At 41.2% G+C, this 17,269-nt stretch overlaps 1 protein-coding gene across 1 annotated transcript; it reads right to left on the reverse strand.

The window, feature by feature from the left end:
- Positions 1 to 756: 756 nt before the first annotated feature.
- Positions 757 to 16,507, reverse strand: vangl2 (VANGL planar cell polarity protein 2). Its single transcript, XM_086043909.1, has 8 exons — positions 16,303 to 16,507; positions 8,195 to 8,603; positions 7,835 to 7,958; positions 6,539 to 7,146; positions 6,317 to 6,450; positions 5,209 to 5,344; positions 4,087 to 4,336; positions 757 to 3,109 (listed from the first exon to the last, which is right to left on the reverse strand). The coding sequence occupies exons 1-8, from the start codon at positions 16,415 to 16,417 to the stop codon at positions 2,849 to 2,851; spliced, it is 2,037 nt and encodes a 678-aa protein (XP_085900035.1). The 5' UTR covers positions 16,418 to 16,507; the 3' UTR covers positions 757 to 2,848.
- Positions 16,508 to 17,269: the final 762 nt, after the last annotated feature.

A 17,269-nucleotide genomic window follows, 5' to 3' on the forward strand; every position in this document is an offset into this window, starting at 1 on the left:
GTTATTCTGGAAAGACGAAGCGAAGGTAATAATCAGTAGACTGACTTGAGTTGTTAAAAGATGTTCTGCAGTTGTCTACTTGTTTAGTCATTTGGATCTAGTAGCTGTCATTTCAAAATTAAACTGAAATAAAGTAAAACGACTCACCCCTTTGAGCGATACTGTCACCATTTATATAGGTATCGATTGTCTTAAACGTCAGAAAAACAAGTTAACTAGTGTGAAACAAAAGTAAACTAGAGTAAAACCACTCACCACTTATATATATATATATATATAAATATATATATATACACACACACAAACGTTTTCAAGAAAATGAAACACTTTCAGAAATAAAGAAATTATTTTACAAGAAATTTTGTATGAATGAAATTTTTATGTATTTTTTACAGGCTAAGTTTTTTTTTTAATTTAAAGTCTTCCTGGGGTGGAAAAAAAGCTGTTTTGAAGAAAATCAAGAAAAAAGTAAATTTGGATTATCGTGAGAATTGTTTAAAAAAGGTTGTTTCTAAAAACACTAGAAAAAAAATTTTTTTCAGTCATTTCATAGGTCAATATTAAAAAAAAATTCCAAGAAAAAAACAAAACAATTCTGAGTCTGTTTTTTCCACTAATTGTCATTGGGAAAAAAAAGCTGTAAATTTATATCAAAGCCTACTTTTTATGAGAAAAAGTTATAATTTTATGAGAATGAAAACTTTTATGCTAAAAAAATTTTGCCTAATAAAGCTCCCAGTGATGAGGCCAGGCAACTTTTTGTACGGAATAAGAGGATTTAATGTTGGAAAAATACTAACAACACGCTATACAATGCTAACAAGAATTAACAAAAAAAAAAAAAGAAAATACAAAGACAAAAAAGATCTACATTATCATTCATTTTGTTGTTGTTGTTGTTGTTTTTTTTTTTTTTTACAGGCCACTCGTAAAAACATTCAGGAAAAAATTGCATCATAACTTAGGCACCTTACAAAAAACGTTATTACAAAAATGCAAAGTTTTGGAGCCCTAAAGAACTCCGGCTAGGAGTTCCTTCCGTTTGGATGTTTTTGTTCGAAATGTGCCGGACACATTTGCACAACATTGGACCACTTAAGGCAGTTCATGGTTTGCTGATATGCAGTCTCTGGAAAAACACCTACAAAAACAAAAGTATCAACATGGGCGATGAGACGGTGATAGGTTTGTTACCCCCCCCAAAAAAATCATCTGCATTTAGATGTTTAAAGAAAAATAAATTAGCTTAACGCGGGGATGTCAGTTGACAAATAAAAGGAGGAAATGCACTTACTAACTAAATGTTATGTTGTTAAAGCTACTGTTTATGGACTGAAGGCAAAAGAACAATGTTGATTTTTTTTTTTTTTTTAAAGTGTTAAAGGTGTTGTCTTTATGTATTAAGGTGAAACATCAATACAAATTGCAAACATGAACATACAAATAGAGAATTAAGTCTTCGCATATTTCTGAAAAGTGTTTTTTGAGCACACAAATTGCTACATTCTGTAGTGAGTACCGAGGAAGATCAGGGCCGCACTGGAAGAAAAAAATTATTATACTACAAGAATCAAGCTGGAGTCCACCTCCCAAAAACAAAGTGTATTTTTGCAAAAGTTCAGATTTTGAGAAAGAAATCTGATTTTTCAAAAAAAAAAGTCAGACCTTTCCAAGAATAAAGACAATTTTTTTAAGAATAAGGTTATATATATATATATATTTTTTTTTAATGATTAAAGTCCCATTTTGCATTAGTCCGACTTTAAGAAAAGTCAGATTTTTTTTAAAGACCAGTCATACTTTTTCAAGAAATTAGGGGTTCAGGGCTCCAGAAAAAAACAGACTTTCAAGAAAAAATGTTACGAGGATAAAAAATATAATTTCTTTTCAATACTTAGATTTTTAATGGAGAAAAAAAAATGTTTTAAAAATCACGTTTTCAAGTATGTAAATTTCTTAATTGAGAAAAAAGTTTTTATTTCAATCTTGATGATAAAATGTTTTTTTTTTTTCTAGAATTAAGTCAATGTTTAAAAGAGAAAAAATACTTTTTAAAACAAAAAAAATAAACTTGAGGATAAAACTAACATTTTTGCAAGTCTTTTTTTTTTTAGAAAAAATAAAATAAAAATTGTGGTTATTTGATGAGGGGACTTGATATAGGAGAAGCTTTTTCTGTTGTTTTTGCCCAAAAATACAACTTTAGTCTCATACTCGTACCAAATGTATTTATTTATTTTTAAATGTGACTAATTAACTGCTGCACCCCAAAATTACTTGACTCATGAAAAATGTAACTTCATTCTCTTAAGCTTCTGATAAAAAAAAAAAGAAAGAAAAATCTTATCATACAAGTATTGTTTGGTAAGAGTAATAGAATTGCCAGTCAACTGACTTTCAAAATATCAATAAAAACTACCCTGCTAAACATGTTTTTACTTTGCATTGTCTTGTTTAGTGAATTAGTCGTTTTCATTCTGAAATCTTTTTTTTTTTTTTAAATGACTTATTATGCTATTTAGGCTAACGATGCGTTTTTCTTGTCAGTGTGGCCCTAAATCGTGCTTTGTATAAAAACATTAAAAAGGTGTTTGAAAACGGTAAGGGACCATCTGCGGGGTAGCAGTGGCGGTGTGTTGCAGTCACAGTTTTTGAGATGAGAGGACGCAACGTCGCAGTCGTGCTAACGTAGTTCAGTGGTTACAACAAAAAAAAGGCGCCTTTGCAAAAAAAAAAAAAAAAATGCATTTTTCTTTTTGAACAGCATGTTGCAACAACAACACGGGTAAGACGAGTCAAAGGCATTGGGAGTTGATTTGAGGTTGTCGTTTTTTTTTTTTTGCGTCCTTCACACGGACGTCTCGGACTGGAGCCGCATGACAAACTTGTGGCTCTTGGGGTCCACGAACTCCTCGCCCAGGCGCAAGAAGGGCAGCGGCGTGACGGTGACCACCAGGGAGAAATCGAGGCGGCGCACGGAGAAGACCAGGCCTTGGCGCAGGGCCGCCGTCACGGGCTCCTCGCTCACCAGCGTCCACTGGCGCCCCCTGCCGTTGTGCTGCTGGTACTGCATGGTAGGGCCCGGGCTCAGGTAACGCTCCAGGAAAGCCTACGCAGATTGGATACATTTTAACATTAATACGAATAATGGATTTGAATCAATAAATGATCATCAATGACACTTTTTCTGCAATTTATGATATACAAATAAATATCAATCATTTGCTTGATTAATTTTTGATTAATTTTAAATTTCAAATAGTGCTGTCAAGCAAATTTTTAACTGATTAATCGCGATTAATCGTACTTTTCAATTACAATTTTTTTTTACAAAGCTTGCAACCGATATTTACTTGAGTAAAATCTTGGAATGAATATGGGAACAATTTTTTAAAGTATATTTTGATTCAAAGACCGTTCTAATAGCTTTCTTTGATCCTTGAATGCGATTCTTTTCCTGTAAAATACAACTGTTGAACAAAACACCAAAGACGCACAGCTAATATGGCCTTTGAATTTGGCTTTGCGAAGTGCTCAAATGATTTTGGACTTTTCCAATGAGCCGTCGAGCAACTTTTTCAAGTAAAACGACATAAAAGTCCGTAAAAGTGACTCCTCTAAGTTGGGCTGCAAAGTGAGCAGAGGGAAGCTGCCACAGGAAGTAAATAAAACAGAGTTCTTTTTTTTTTTTTGGTGCATTATACATTTTTAATTAATCTCCATGGTTAATGCTTTCACTTTGACAGACCTAATTTAAAAATGTAATGTTTATTTAAAAAAAAAAAAAAAAAAGTTTAAATATTTTGATAATTTTCTCACAAATAAATGTTCCTTCAATTCTTCAAGTTTCATGTTTTAAACAGTTTTTAACTCATTCAATGCCATTGACAGATTTACTTGTCTTTTCACAGTCCAGCCATTCAATCCCAGGAATTTAATTATATTTTTTCCAAATTTTTATAAACGTTAGGGCAAGAGAGGGGTCTGAACATGTCCCGTCAATGAACGAGTTAATTGATATTCAAAATATTTTGCGCAATCTAATTGTTATGGTTAACTTGTTATGTCACGGAGCGGTTTTGGGACCTTGGGCGTCATGTTGTGCGTGATGCAGAACTGCAGGTGCGTGAGGATGCTCTCCATGCTGTGGAAGGCCTGCTGCCGCGTGGTCCTCAGGTACTTCTGCATGGCCCGCGCCATGGGGGCGAAGATGGCCTGCGCCGCCTCGCGGGGGTCCATCACCTCGCGAGGGTGCTTGGGCGACGAGGTCAGCGCCGCCTCCTCCTCGTGGAGGCGCTTGATGTGCGTGAACGCCTCCTCTACTGCCACCACCAGCCTGCAACGTCGCACGGGATTTCGTAATCAAGCTAGAGTAGCTTCTCAATTGTCCCCCCCCCCCCAAAAAAAAAAACAGGCTTTGTCGGCAGTACTTGAGAAAAATTGAAAGGTTTCGTCCGCAGTGCCTTAGTAAAATGTCCGCTTTTCTTCACAAGAAATTACAAAACATCAAAGACCTTATTTTGCTGTGGTACTTGACAAATCTTCCCAAAGTACTTAGCAAAACTTTGAAAGCTTCATCCACAGTACTTGAAAAAACTTGAAAGGACTTGTCAAATGACTTCAAGGGCTTTCTGTGTGGTAGGTCACAAAACTCCAAAGCGTTTGTCCGCCGTACCCGACAAAACTTCAAATATTTTTTGTGGCACTTGAAAAACTTACTGATGCTTGACAACATTTCAAAGGATTCATCTGAAGTACATAGAAAACGTCATCCGCAGTACTTGACAAAAACTTGAAAGGATTCATCAACAGAGGCTTTGGCCGCGGTTGATTGACAAGAAAAAAAAAAATTTAAAAAAATAAAAAAATAAAAAATTGTCCGTAGGACTTGACAAAACCACAAAGGACTAATGAACAGAATTCAAAGGCCTTGTCCGTGATACTTCACAAGACTTGATGGAATTTGTACACAGGCTTACTAGGAAAAAAAATTGTCTGCAGTACCTGACAAACATCATCTTAGTCTGTGCTAATTTACAAAACTTTAAACGCCATACTTGCATTAATTTCAAAGGATTCATCGATTTGTCAACGGTGTATGGCAAAAAAACATGTTCTTCAAACAAGGCAACGCCCCCTACAGGACATTTAGGTTGACTACAGGTCAGATGAAGCTCAAGTGACTGTGAGTGGGCGTGTCTTTCTCACCTGGCCTTGCGCTTGCGGATCCTGCGGTCCATCTCCGCCTCCTCGTAGTAGAACTCGTTGTGCGAGTTGTCTCGCCTCCTGGCGGCGGCGGCGATCATAGCGCGCGACTGGCCCGTCGAATTATTGGCCGGGTTTTCTGTGCAAGAAAAGTTCTTTTGCGTCAATGTTTTGGTGGAAATACCAAATATATTTTGGACACAAAACCAAAATAGGATTACCTAAGGGTGGGATTTAGGTTACAGTATGAGATTTTTTTTTTTTCTAAACTCACATACTTTATGATAAATTACAATTTGTATTGCTATCATGACAATTGAAAAAAAAAACCTAAATGCTGATATTATCTATACTGTATATAACTTTATTTGACTATTGATTATAAATGAACTAAAATCATTTATTACAATAAAATATAGTGCACAGTGTTATGTGTCTATATAACTTAATCATCTTCATCGATTAATCGACAACTAATTGATGATCAGATTAACTCATTCACTGCCGTTGACGATTTTTTCTTTTTACTGTCCAGTCATTCAATCCCAGGAATTCATTTATATATATTTTTTCACATTTTTTTCAAACGTTCGGGTAAAAGAAGGTCCGAAATTGTCTGGCAGTGAATGAGTTAATCGCTAATGATTTTTTGAAAATCGATTAAATACTAAGAGGCCTTGTTACATTGAAAATCCTCAGAATTTGCGCCTCACAACAATAAATGCTCCCAGATTTCTGTCGTCCTCCAGGAAAACAAACTGATCATCTTTGTGTTGGATTAAAATCAAATATTTGCAAACATCTGCTTTTACGCGGGGGAAAAAAAAAAAAAGATTTTCCCACGTTACATACCAAGCAAGTAACTGAATCACAATTTGTCCGTTTTATGCGCTGTCAATTTGAAAGAATGTCCAGTTTCGGAAGAGACAAATGGATATTAAAAAAAAAAAAGATTAAAAATGAGTATTGTTTTAATCCAATCCACCGTTGATTAAAATAATTGTAGTTGGTCGTATAACTTCTGCTGGATTCTGCGTCCAAGGCAAAAAGCCGGCCTTCTATTCGGCGCCTATTACGCAACCGCAGCATCAAACGAGGCGGCGATGTTTACCGTCCAGCGAGTAGACTTTGAAGCCCGTCATCTTCTTGGACAGGATGGATTTGGGCAGGTTGACCAGGGCGGGATTGTAGACGGGGAAATCGTTGTAGTAGTGATCCAAGACCCACACGGCGGCCCGCTGGATACTGAGAACACGCGGCGACAACTTCCCGTTGGCACGGGCTCAGCGCCGGCGAAAAAAAAAAAACGGACGGATCTCGATCGGGCGCTAACCTGAGGTGGCCCACGTTGTAGAAGCGGCTGGCCCCGTCGGTGCTGCGCACCACTTTGAGGCAGAAGGCGGGCTGCAGGTGGCGCACCTCCAGCAGCACCAGCGCCAGGTACTGGATGAAGAGCAGCGCGTCCACCAGCGAGGCGGCGTACTCCACGATGCCCCGGTAGTCGCGCTCGCGGGGCTCCAGCACGCGCACGCCGTAGAAGAGCCAGTAGGACGCCACGAAGAGGAAGACCAGCACCATGAGCAGGCAGCGGAAGACGAAGAAGCGCGGCAGGGTGGCGCGCGGCGGCCGCAGGAACAGCGCCCACGAGGAGATGAGCAGCACCAGCAGCTTGAAGGCCAGCGAGACGTAGAGGCCCTCGCAGGGCGTGCCGCACGGCTCCAGGGCGTCGCGCCACAGCGCCTGCGGCAGCACCAGGAAGGCCAGCGGCGTCACCAGCGCGAAGAAGCTCAGGCAGCCGCCCAGCGCCGGGCCCAGGAAGCGTTTGCACTCCAGCGGCGTGGACTCCTCCAGGTCCTTGGTGACTCGAGTCAGGTCCTCGTTGGAGATGCTGTGCTCCGACGTGCCCGTGACCACGGTGGTGGTCTCGCCCCAGTTGTCGTCCTACCGGGCAAGGAGGGTCGGTTAGCGCAGTGTTTTTCCAAACTGGGAAATCATCCCATTTGCGGGCCCGCGCGGTCTAGCGCCTGGCGGCGTAATCATGTCTTTGCTGCGTTGTAGTACTCCTCCATGCCAGCAGGCGGCGGCAGCAGCAGGTAGCTAATTGTCTTTGTTTAGAGACGAGCGAATTAGCGAGGCATGTTTATCCCAACAGGCTTCAGGTTTCACACTCAGGAAGTATCAATATGAAACATGATGAAATACTTTTTTTGTTTCTGTTTATTTCATTCCTATTCAAGACGTTATAATATAACGTCATTCTTCAATGTTAAAAAAAGCTTATATAAACAATATAATACCGGTATATTGTTAAAATACGATTTTTTTTTCTTCCTCTCTCACAATTTCAGCTGGTGGTGTGCCGCGGGATTTTTTTCAATGAATTAAATGTGCCTTGACTCAAAACAGTTTGAAAAATACCGAGTGAGCGGATACAATTTTCTCCGAGCCGAGGGCGTAAACGACATGAAAACCAGAGAGCTGCTTGCCTAAGGTAGTGCTAGAGAGGTTTTTCACATGATTATAAAAAAAAAAAAAATTCCAGTTAGACATGTAGCCAACATGAAAGCCAACATGAAAGCCAGAGAGTTGCTTTTTTTTTTTTTTTGCCCCCCCCCCGCCCCTCACTGACCCGGTCGTCTCCGCGAGTGGACTCTGCGTCCAGCAGTGGCTCTCCGGGCGTCTGAATGGTCACCGACTTGTCTCCGCGGCTGCTGCCTTCTCTGGTTTTGGAGCGATGTCGATCCCTCCGATCCCTGCCAGATACGAAGCGGGACACTCGATGACATCGCGGGGGAACAACGCAGGGAAGCCGTGTTGGGAATCACTCCCTATCCATGATACAGTAGGGCCGTGCAATTCATCGAAATTCGATTACAATTACGATTATCACACTCCAGGAGTACAAAATTGGCATAATCGTAAAAAAAAAAAAAAAAAAAACGATGATTAAATAGGCCTATGCATTTATTCCCAGCAGCGTGGCCCCTACCTGTGCTTGCGCGAGCTGCGGGAGTGGGACGACTTGTAGGAGTAGCCCGAGTACTGCGATTCGTTGTCCATGTCTCGGGCGGGCGGCGAGCGGGCTTTGCGAGCCCCGCTTCCTCCTCCCCCTCCGCCCGTGCCGCACGGCTTGCCGACGCCGCCCAGCTGGCTCTTGCGCTCGGCGATGGACTTGGTGGAGAGGGCCAGCGGCAGCTTGAGCAGGTCAACCTTGCTCCTGAGGGAATCTATCTTGGAGGCCGAGGAGGGGGCCCTGGGAGAAGGCGGCGGGCGAGGGGGGCGGGGGGCGGGGGAAGAGGAAGAAGAGGAGGAGGAGGAGGAGGAGGAGGAGGAGGAGAGGGGCGGGAGAGGACGGCGGGTAGGAGAGTCGAGGCAGGGAGAGCAGAGGCTGCCGTGATCTGAAAGACAAACCAAGAATGATCAAATTCGAATGATGAACACCAACTTTTGCTCAATGGAAGTAAACAAGAAATAATCCCTACGGACGGATCGATAATCGGCCGGGCCGATATTCGGCATTTGGACAAATATTGGCATCAAAATCTGATAGCCGATAATAAATCCATTTAAAAGTGTTAACTTCAAGGAACTATTCACGTACATTTTCAGTTAACTTTACAAGAGATTCTACTGAACCTGGAAACATTCTGCACCTTTTTTTTTTGTTTGAAATCAAAACAGAGATAAGTGACATTTTGACATTTGTGCCATTTTGAAATTTTGGAGAAAAAAATACAGAGCTATTGTTTACGTTTCCATTTAACTTCATAAAATATGCCAATGACCCTGGGAGCTCCCTGAACTTTGTTGGATTTATCTCATCAAAAATTAATAATACTTACATTATGCAAATCTGAAAAAAAAGTTCAATAAATATGCTTGAAAAGAAAGTCAATGCAAACTTATTTTTTTCCAAGAATATTTTCTATGCAAGCCCACTAGTTGAAACGGGGCGTTCTGATGAATATCGCGTTTGTGGAATAAGTGTTAATCCGCTCGTTTTTAGCCATCTCCGGGGGCGGCCATCTTATCTTGTGTCGACTGAAAATGACATCACAACTGCTCGCGACAAACAATCACGGCTCAGATTCAGAAACCAGGTCAGCCGCGATTGGTCGTTGTGAGCAGCTGTGATGTCATTTTCAGTCGACAGAAGACAACATGGCCGCCCCCTGAGATGGTTAAAAACGAGTGCATTTTGCTGCTTAACTTATATTCCACAAACGCTTTAAAAATTAATCAGAATGCCGTGTTTCAACTAGTGGGCTTGCTGGGAACATATTCTTGAAAAAAAAATGTTTGGGTTGACTTCCGCTTTAAATACGTTCAAACAAAGTTAGGAGTTTGATTTTTTTTTTTTTTTTAAAGATTTTGACGCCAATATTTTCCTTTTGTACTGAAAATGAATAACGGCTTGAAAACTAATAATCTGTATCGGCTCTGAAAAAAAACCATATCACTCTGCATCTAATATCCACTCCCCAAAATTGTGCTTAACGCATTTTGTCAGATAAGTATGTTATGTCATATTAACGCGATGGCTCCTCTGGCCTGTTGATCATGACAGCCACAATAAAACGGATAAGAAGAGGTTAAAATACTCCAGAGTCAGCAAAGTATCATGTAGTGAAAAGTAGCTAAACGGGCTGCCTGCCAAATGTTTCTAGATGATGCGGATGGGTCAAGTAGCGACACCTTGTGGCACACAAGCATAAGGAGGTGTAAAATGGCCGCCAGGTCGTCCCGCTCAAGTAAAACGCTGTCTCGCGTCACCCCCTGCGTGGGAATCAAAGGGAGCGTTGTGGCACATGAACACACTAAAACCTTCCTTTTTTTGGCGGCTCGCACTTGCCAAAACGCTTCTGGCGGCGGTTAGTCATCTCACAACACCGGCGCTAGCGCCGGCACAAAGGCGGCCATATTGGATTACGCCGCTTTCACACAAAAAAAAACCCCCGTTCGGCCTCGCCCGCTTCCTCCTCGCGCGCTGTCTCGCATTCCCTCCGCCGCGTCGCCCGTCCCCGTGGAAACCCGGCCTCGCCGCTGCCATGGCGATGAAAGGAGGAGGGGTGGGGGTCGTAGGTTGGCAGTTGCCGCGGTGACGTGACCTCAAGCCGCCCTATGCTACGCCACCCCCACCACAAAATAGACCAAAATAGAAGGGCGGCCATGATGGATGCCAGCCTGCCATACGCCGGTTAGCGGATGAAAGGTGGGCGTGGCTCAGGGGGGTGCTGTCCAATGGCCTCGTGGGAGGAACGCAGCGTTGCATAACACTCCAATGGCGCCCTCACCTTACATTAGCCTATTAAAATCCACTTCCTGTCCAGACAAATTCTGAAAACCGATCACTCTTGGTTAACATCTGGTCTGGGCGCGCGTGGAATACAGTGAACCCCGGGCCACATCATTTTTTGCATCAGCAACATAGAGATCATGTCATTGTCTGCTAGCTTCATGCTAACAAACAATCCAAAACCACATAGATGGGCTAACAAACTGCATCGATGTTGCCGTGTTACAACCCAAGGTTATTTGAGTACAAACGGTGCAGCAACACATGTTTGGTAGACAGACAGTATAGTATGTGCTTAAACTATTTATCCTGTGTGAAATATTGTAATTTATTACTTCTAGTGCTCTGGTATGTTCATGCAGTAACCTATGTGCACTTTTCTACACTGCCAATTTGAAATGTTTTTGTTTTTTTTAATTATTATCCGATTCATCGATTAATTGAAAAAAATGGACAGTTATGAAGTAAACGCTGTCGCTTTAAGGCATGACTTCATGCTTCTTCACTCGCTCAATTCTGTGTTTAGCAACAACAACTAGGAGGCTAAATTGAATTTGTAGCGCATCAGGTGATGTTTGCGTCTTTGGACAATGGAACATTTGCGCCACAAAAAGCTCACTCACCCAACAGCATTCACACAATGTGAACTGAATTTCCACATGACCGCTGAACTGGCCTTTCCTGTTTCAAATCAAACGCCTGACGTTGAGCATTTCAGCGCTGACCTTACAAAGCGTTCACATGCTCTTGCGATCATGACGTCACGACGCCACATAATGAGACGCATGTGGCCGGCATATGAGAGGAGGCCCGAGCGGTACGCTAAAGTGGGAACAAAGAGAGGACAGGTACAAAGAGAACGATTTCCAGCCTCTCTTGGCACACTCAGTAGGGATGCCACAAAATCGGCAAGAACGCGATATATCGCGATATTAAAATTGCCACGAAATATCGTCGTCGTCATGTCACGATAGAAAGCCCAGGTTGTTTTCCATTTGTGCAGTTCCAGCACCCTCTGGTGGTTAGTTTATTAGTGCAGTTGAATTTGATGACACGCTAATCGCCAACAGGAGCGCATGAGCGCAAAACTACGTCGTTACTTAGCTAAATCGAAAACATATAGGCAGCTGCCAGGCGGCGTCGTTAACAATGTGCCGCAGAAGTTTGAGTAAGCACGATCTTTTGTCAGTGACAAAAATAATAACTATAATTGAAACATGAGAAGAAAATTGAATACTTTACAACACAATGTCACTGAAAGAGAAGACAAAAATTGTGGAAACAAGATCTGTGTACAAATTAGGGGCGTGCATCTCCCCACAAAAGACGATTCGCTACGGGTTTCTCTATGTTTGATGCGAAACGATTCATGGACGTTTTGAAAGTGGAACGATTCGGTTCGACTCGGAGATTACGATTGGATTCGATATAGTATGGCCCGGTTTGATAGTATATGATGCAATTACTTTTTTGTTATTTTACACACGTTTGAATGAATTTGTCAGTACTGTAAATGTGCCAATTCCTTCTAAGATGTATTTTACCAACATAACATGATTCGATACGTATATCGATACATTCCAAAGTGGAACGATAAGATTCGCTCGCACCTTTTATATTAAAAAAAAAAAAAAAAAAAAAAGGCTTTCCGGTTCAAACCATTTTTTGTTACACCCCTAGTACAAATAGTGCAGAAATATTAGAATTGATAACAAAAATACCCTTTGCTTCTCACAAGCGCAGTGTAGTACTCTTAAAAAAAAAAAGTAACATAACGTGTCCGTACAACAATGTACGATTGTTTCAAATTTTTTTTTTTTAAATAAAATCCATCAGAATGCGGCGTTTTACTGTGAATTTACACATCCAATCAGATTCCGTGACAGCTGTCCTGAAAGAAATCGCATCTCAAGGCACCAATGTAGTCAAATTTCGAAACTTCTGTGATTTGACACGCAAAACCTGCTAAAACAGTGGCGGAAACGCTACTATTGTGGCACTATTGTGCAAGACTGTCAGTGAGAAGGTGGTCAAACATTTGATCCAAACAGGTGTGGTTGAGCGGCGACGTGGATCAGGTTGCCTATTCATCCCCGCGTCCTACTTAAGCAGTCATCTTCCCCTCCATGGAAGTCACCAGTGCATCAAACAGTCTTCAATGAACGTTTATTTTCAAGCGAAACGTTCCGGGGGCAGAGGGATCACAAAAAACACACTCAGGACAATGAAACTCGACCCCGCCGCCAAAACCGCCCCTGAGAGACTCCCGACAAGCCGCCGATAATGTACTGTATGAATTATTACAAAGGACGTAACGGCGAAGCCCATAAAAGTGCTTTCAGAGGCGAACATAAAAAAAGGAAAAAGCTCTTAAGGTGATCCATGAGCTCAACCGCACTGTTTACTGTAAAATAATGAATGGACCGCAAGTCGAATGGACTTTCCAAGAACGCAGATTTGTTCTTCCATTTTGAGAGTTTGTCGTGAAAAAAAAATAAACTACAATTACCACAAGGCAACGGGGCAGTTGACTTGTGGGCAAATCATTAGTAAAGAAGAAGACATGCGCCAAGGAAAGTTGGGCCATATAACAGTTTGGTATTTCGCAAAAAACACTTACTAACTGAAATTACTCTGTCTTTTGTGTTTGACAAGAAATAAACACACCCGAAAAAAAAACTAAGGGTGTATATAAATATATGGAAATGTCAATTCTGTTTTGAAATTCATGTAAAAAATGCAAATAAAGATTTTTTCATGTCCGAACTGAATGACTACTAACTAACTTTTGTCAATTAATGTACAAGAAAAAGCATCCCTTTTTGTTGATTTTGACTTAAAAATGAAAAAAAAAAAAAATTTCCAAGTCCAAACCAAATTGATTGTACTTTGTCTAAAAATAAAAATACATTTAGCTTTTTAACGTTTCAATTAATCAATGGTCAGGGTGCTACATTATCATCCCTGCGCTCTATTATTGTAGTCTTTAAAAAAATATTACTTCCATGTAGCTACTTTCTTTTTGCATGTTAAGTTTCTCTTATACAGTGTATATATACATATATATTCATTTCTTTTTTTTTAATGTAGTTTTAATTTAATATGAAAAGTCTGATTTTTTTTAACAGTTTGTATATAATTATTCCTACACTAAATTCCGTATTCTGCCGGTTTGGGTTGTAATAGCGAAATCTAGAAATCGTACGAGCCTAATTTCCCCCCCGATAAAATTCCCCGTCATCGGCGAAATGCACAATGACCAAAACTTTTTTTTTTTTTTTTTTTCAAAACATAATTCGCTAAATCACAAAACCAAAACAAGACCAAATGCTTGCTATGAGTTGCTGAAGCTACGCCTCGCCACTCTTGCATGGAATGCTAATTGTCGCAATTAAGGCTTCGTCCCCGGTCACAAGTCGCGTCCGCAGAGGAATCAAACATTTCGGGACGGCAGCTGACCCGATGGCGAAGCATTCTGGGACCACGACCGCCAAGCTCCATCCGGCGGCCATTTGAGGCCTGCTAGACCAACTGTGTAAATATGTACGTGCGCGCGCATACACACGCACTTCCACGCACATGCTTGAGCAAGGTCCCACACACACACACACACACACGCAGTAGACCGCCACCACCACCCATCGACATCAGTAAAGCAGGAAACAACTGCTACTGTTAGCCCCTCCTGCACACAAGGCTAGCAAACTAGAGCAGGTGTGTGTGTGTGTGTGTGTGTGTGTAATGTCCACGTCATTAGGTACGCCTCTGTGATGTCAAATCAATGAAATAAAAAAATTGATGCAAACAGGTTGCGTTGTTTGCACGTAATTAAGAACTAACACAGTAAAGCATCTTAAACGGAGGCATCTATAAATAGTGCATTTCTGCTTTAAATCGTTGTGTACTGTCCGGCTAGTTGGGTAAAGTCGCAAATTCGGAAATGGAAAAAATACGTTTCTGCAATTTTTGACCATTTTATCTTTAACAGAAGAATTCAAGTTTAAATCAAAATGTGACCAAAAAAAAAAAAAAAAGGAACGTTTAAAAAGTGACTCCGTTTCAATGGAAGCGAGTAAAACAGCTGACACAGTTTCAAGTCGCTTGACAGTAATTCATTTACAAAACCGACATATGTAAAATTGAAATTCACTACATCTAAATATGCAGCAGAAAATGTGTCTTGTGACAGCAAACTTTCCTCCTTAAAGTATTTTTGAATAAAATATTCAAATGAACGAAAAAAAGGAACTTGGCTGACCCAACTGTTAAGCTAACTCTCAGTGCTAACTCTCAGTAACAATTACTGCTGCCCAATTGAAAGACACGTCAGTAAATATCAACAATACACAAGCTTGCATACCACTCCCGATTTATTACCTCCACCCAGGAGGCTTTCATTGGCTTGGCTTTGTTTGCTTGTCTGCAACTGCCTGCTTTTGAAACGCCAAGCAGGAAAACTTGACATCATTTTGTATTGGTGGCAATTTCATAGAAAAAGACAGTCATTTTAATCTTAACTTTGACCGTGGTAAAAAATGGTTCAGATCCAGGGGGGAAACATGAAAACTTAAAAAATGTTTAAAAAAAATAGAAGGACATAAAAAAAAAAAAATGCTTTACTTAAAAACATGAATTAAATCCACAGTACAAACTATATTTATGTCGGATATTAAAACAAAGTCAAATTGTTCCAAACATTACGTTAAAACTTAAATATGTCACACACATCGCATAGGACAAAACAGACCACGTTAAAACCCAAGTAAAAAGGCACAACATATTGCATAACAATGACAAACGCACAACGTTAAAACATTAAACAAGTAAAAATATAACTCATTCCATCAAAATTCAAATGATTGCTTAAGAATGCAAAAAAAAAAAAGTTAAATGCAAAACATACCGCGATAAAACACACGTGAAAACGTACAACATCCATCCATTGCCAAAACCGCTTATCCATATTGTGTAAAAATGTCAAACATAGTATGTTGACCTTAAACTCATGCAAAAACGTAAAATATATTATACTATTTGAAAAAAGTAAAAAGTGTATCCAATATTCTTTGGGTGGCAGCACTGGCAGCACTAAGCTCCCATTCAAACGTTTCTAAATCAGGTGTCTCAAACTCCTCCGTCCTCGAGGGCCGCTTTCCTGCATGTTTAAACATGATTCCCTCCTCCAACACACCCGATTCAAATGATCACATCATCAGCAAGCTCTACAGGAGCCTGATAACGATCCTGACCATTTGAATCAGGTGTGTTAGAGGAGGGAAACATCTAAAACATGCAGGAAAGCGGCCCTCGAGTACCGGAGTTTGAGACCCCTGTCCTGAATGAAAATTAAATATCCCCCTTGGGGCCTTTCTTTATCAGAGAATGTAGCTCAAACACTCTTGATAGCGCGTAAAAGTCATAAAATGTGCAGTATAGACTATTGTGTATTGTGGAATTTGGGAGGCACTGGAGGCACTTTTAACAGTTGTTCTCCGAACACATACATGTTGGTAGGCCAACATTTGAACAGTTTGCGGCTTTTTTCCCAGGCATTTTGGCAGCGAAATGTCTGCATGGAGGCAAAGTGCAGATAAGAGGGTATTGGGGTAGGGGGGGGAAAGTACTGTAGGTCTTCAGTGGTGATAGGACAATGGACCGTATCCCCCTAACTGTTTGCTACCTTCCCCGCTAAATGAATGACTTCCACGGCCAAACTGTCCTCCAGCGTCGGCCCAATTTTGACTTCATCGCCCCCCCCCCGTCTTTTTCGCTTCGTTCCCGGCTAAAAAGTGGAAGCTTACGTGGCCGTACGCGGGGGAGGACAGCAAGCAGCCTCCTAATCTTGCTTGGCTGCAGTTTGAACAAGTGGGGGGAAGAAAAAGAGAAAGGAGGCGACCATCGCGTCTTCTCCACCATTGTTTGTTGAGCCCATCCACCACGAAGCTAACCTGCCCCCTTTTCTTCTTCTCTGCTCTCAGAAAAGCATTCCCATCAACCCCGCAACACCGCCGCTCATTCCGCGTTCGCCTGAACCCGCCACTCGCATTTGAAGACATTTGAAATGGAAAACGAGTACTTACTTATGGCAGTGTGTCCATGCAGCTATTTGTCTCACTTTCCACTTTCTTTCCGCTCGGCCGTGGAAGCCCCCCCCCCCCCACGCTCCGCCACCAAAACCTTTACCCCGCCCATTCCTGCTGCTTGCCCACTGGGTTAGGCGGAAAAGGCGGGGCTTAGCACCGTGTTTAAACACCAAATGTGTTAAAAAAAAAAAAAACATGAACATGACCTCCACTCATATCAATGTTATTTTGGCCATTTACTAATATTTTTTTGTTTAGTCAGAATTACCAATATATCAAAATAGACAACTGCTCTACGTGTAGCTGTAAACGAAATGTACAAAAAACGGTGGACCCCGTTATTCACGGAAGATACACGACCATACCGTGAATAACAAAAAAAAACAAAAAACGCGCATAATAGACGCCCGTTACAATGCATTTTTTAATCATAAAAATATTTTTTTTTAAATGAGGATTGACCTCCAATAAGAGCTTTCCACGATAAACGGGGGTTGCCTTACCCAATCCCCCAAAAACAAAGTTTTAAAAATCTGCGGGAGCCGAACCACGATTTTGCTGAGTCCACTGCAGTTGTTAAGATTACTACAATTGAAAAGCGTTTAAAAATCACTTCTGAGGTTGGAGGTTTGAATCCAGGCTCAGGCGTTCCAGTGTGGTGGTTCCAAAAACGTACTTCTTTGGT

This window comes from Filicampus tigris, chromosome 10, assembly GCF_054856515.1.
Source record: "Filicampus tigris isolate MCC_2025a chromosome 10, RoL_Ftig_1.0, whole genome shotgun sequence".
NCBI classification, from domain to species: Eukaryota; Metazoa; Chordata; class Actinopteri; order Syngnathiformes; family Syngnathidae; genus Filicampus; species Filicampus tigris.

Coding starts and splice junctions, on each gene's coding strand:
- vangl2 (XM_086043909.1), bottom strand. CDS start 16,417: ATGGTGGAGAAGACGCGATGGTCGCCTCCTTTCTCTTTTTCTTCCCCC. Junction 8,604..16,302: donor CCTCCCCCGCGTACGGCCAC/GTAAGCTTCCAC, acceptor TTTGTCTTTCAG/ATCACGGCAGCCTCTGCTCT. Junction 5,345..6,316: donor CAAAGTCTACTCGCTGGACG/GTAAACATCGCC, acceptor TTTCTTGCACAG/AAAACCCGGCCAATAATTCG.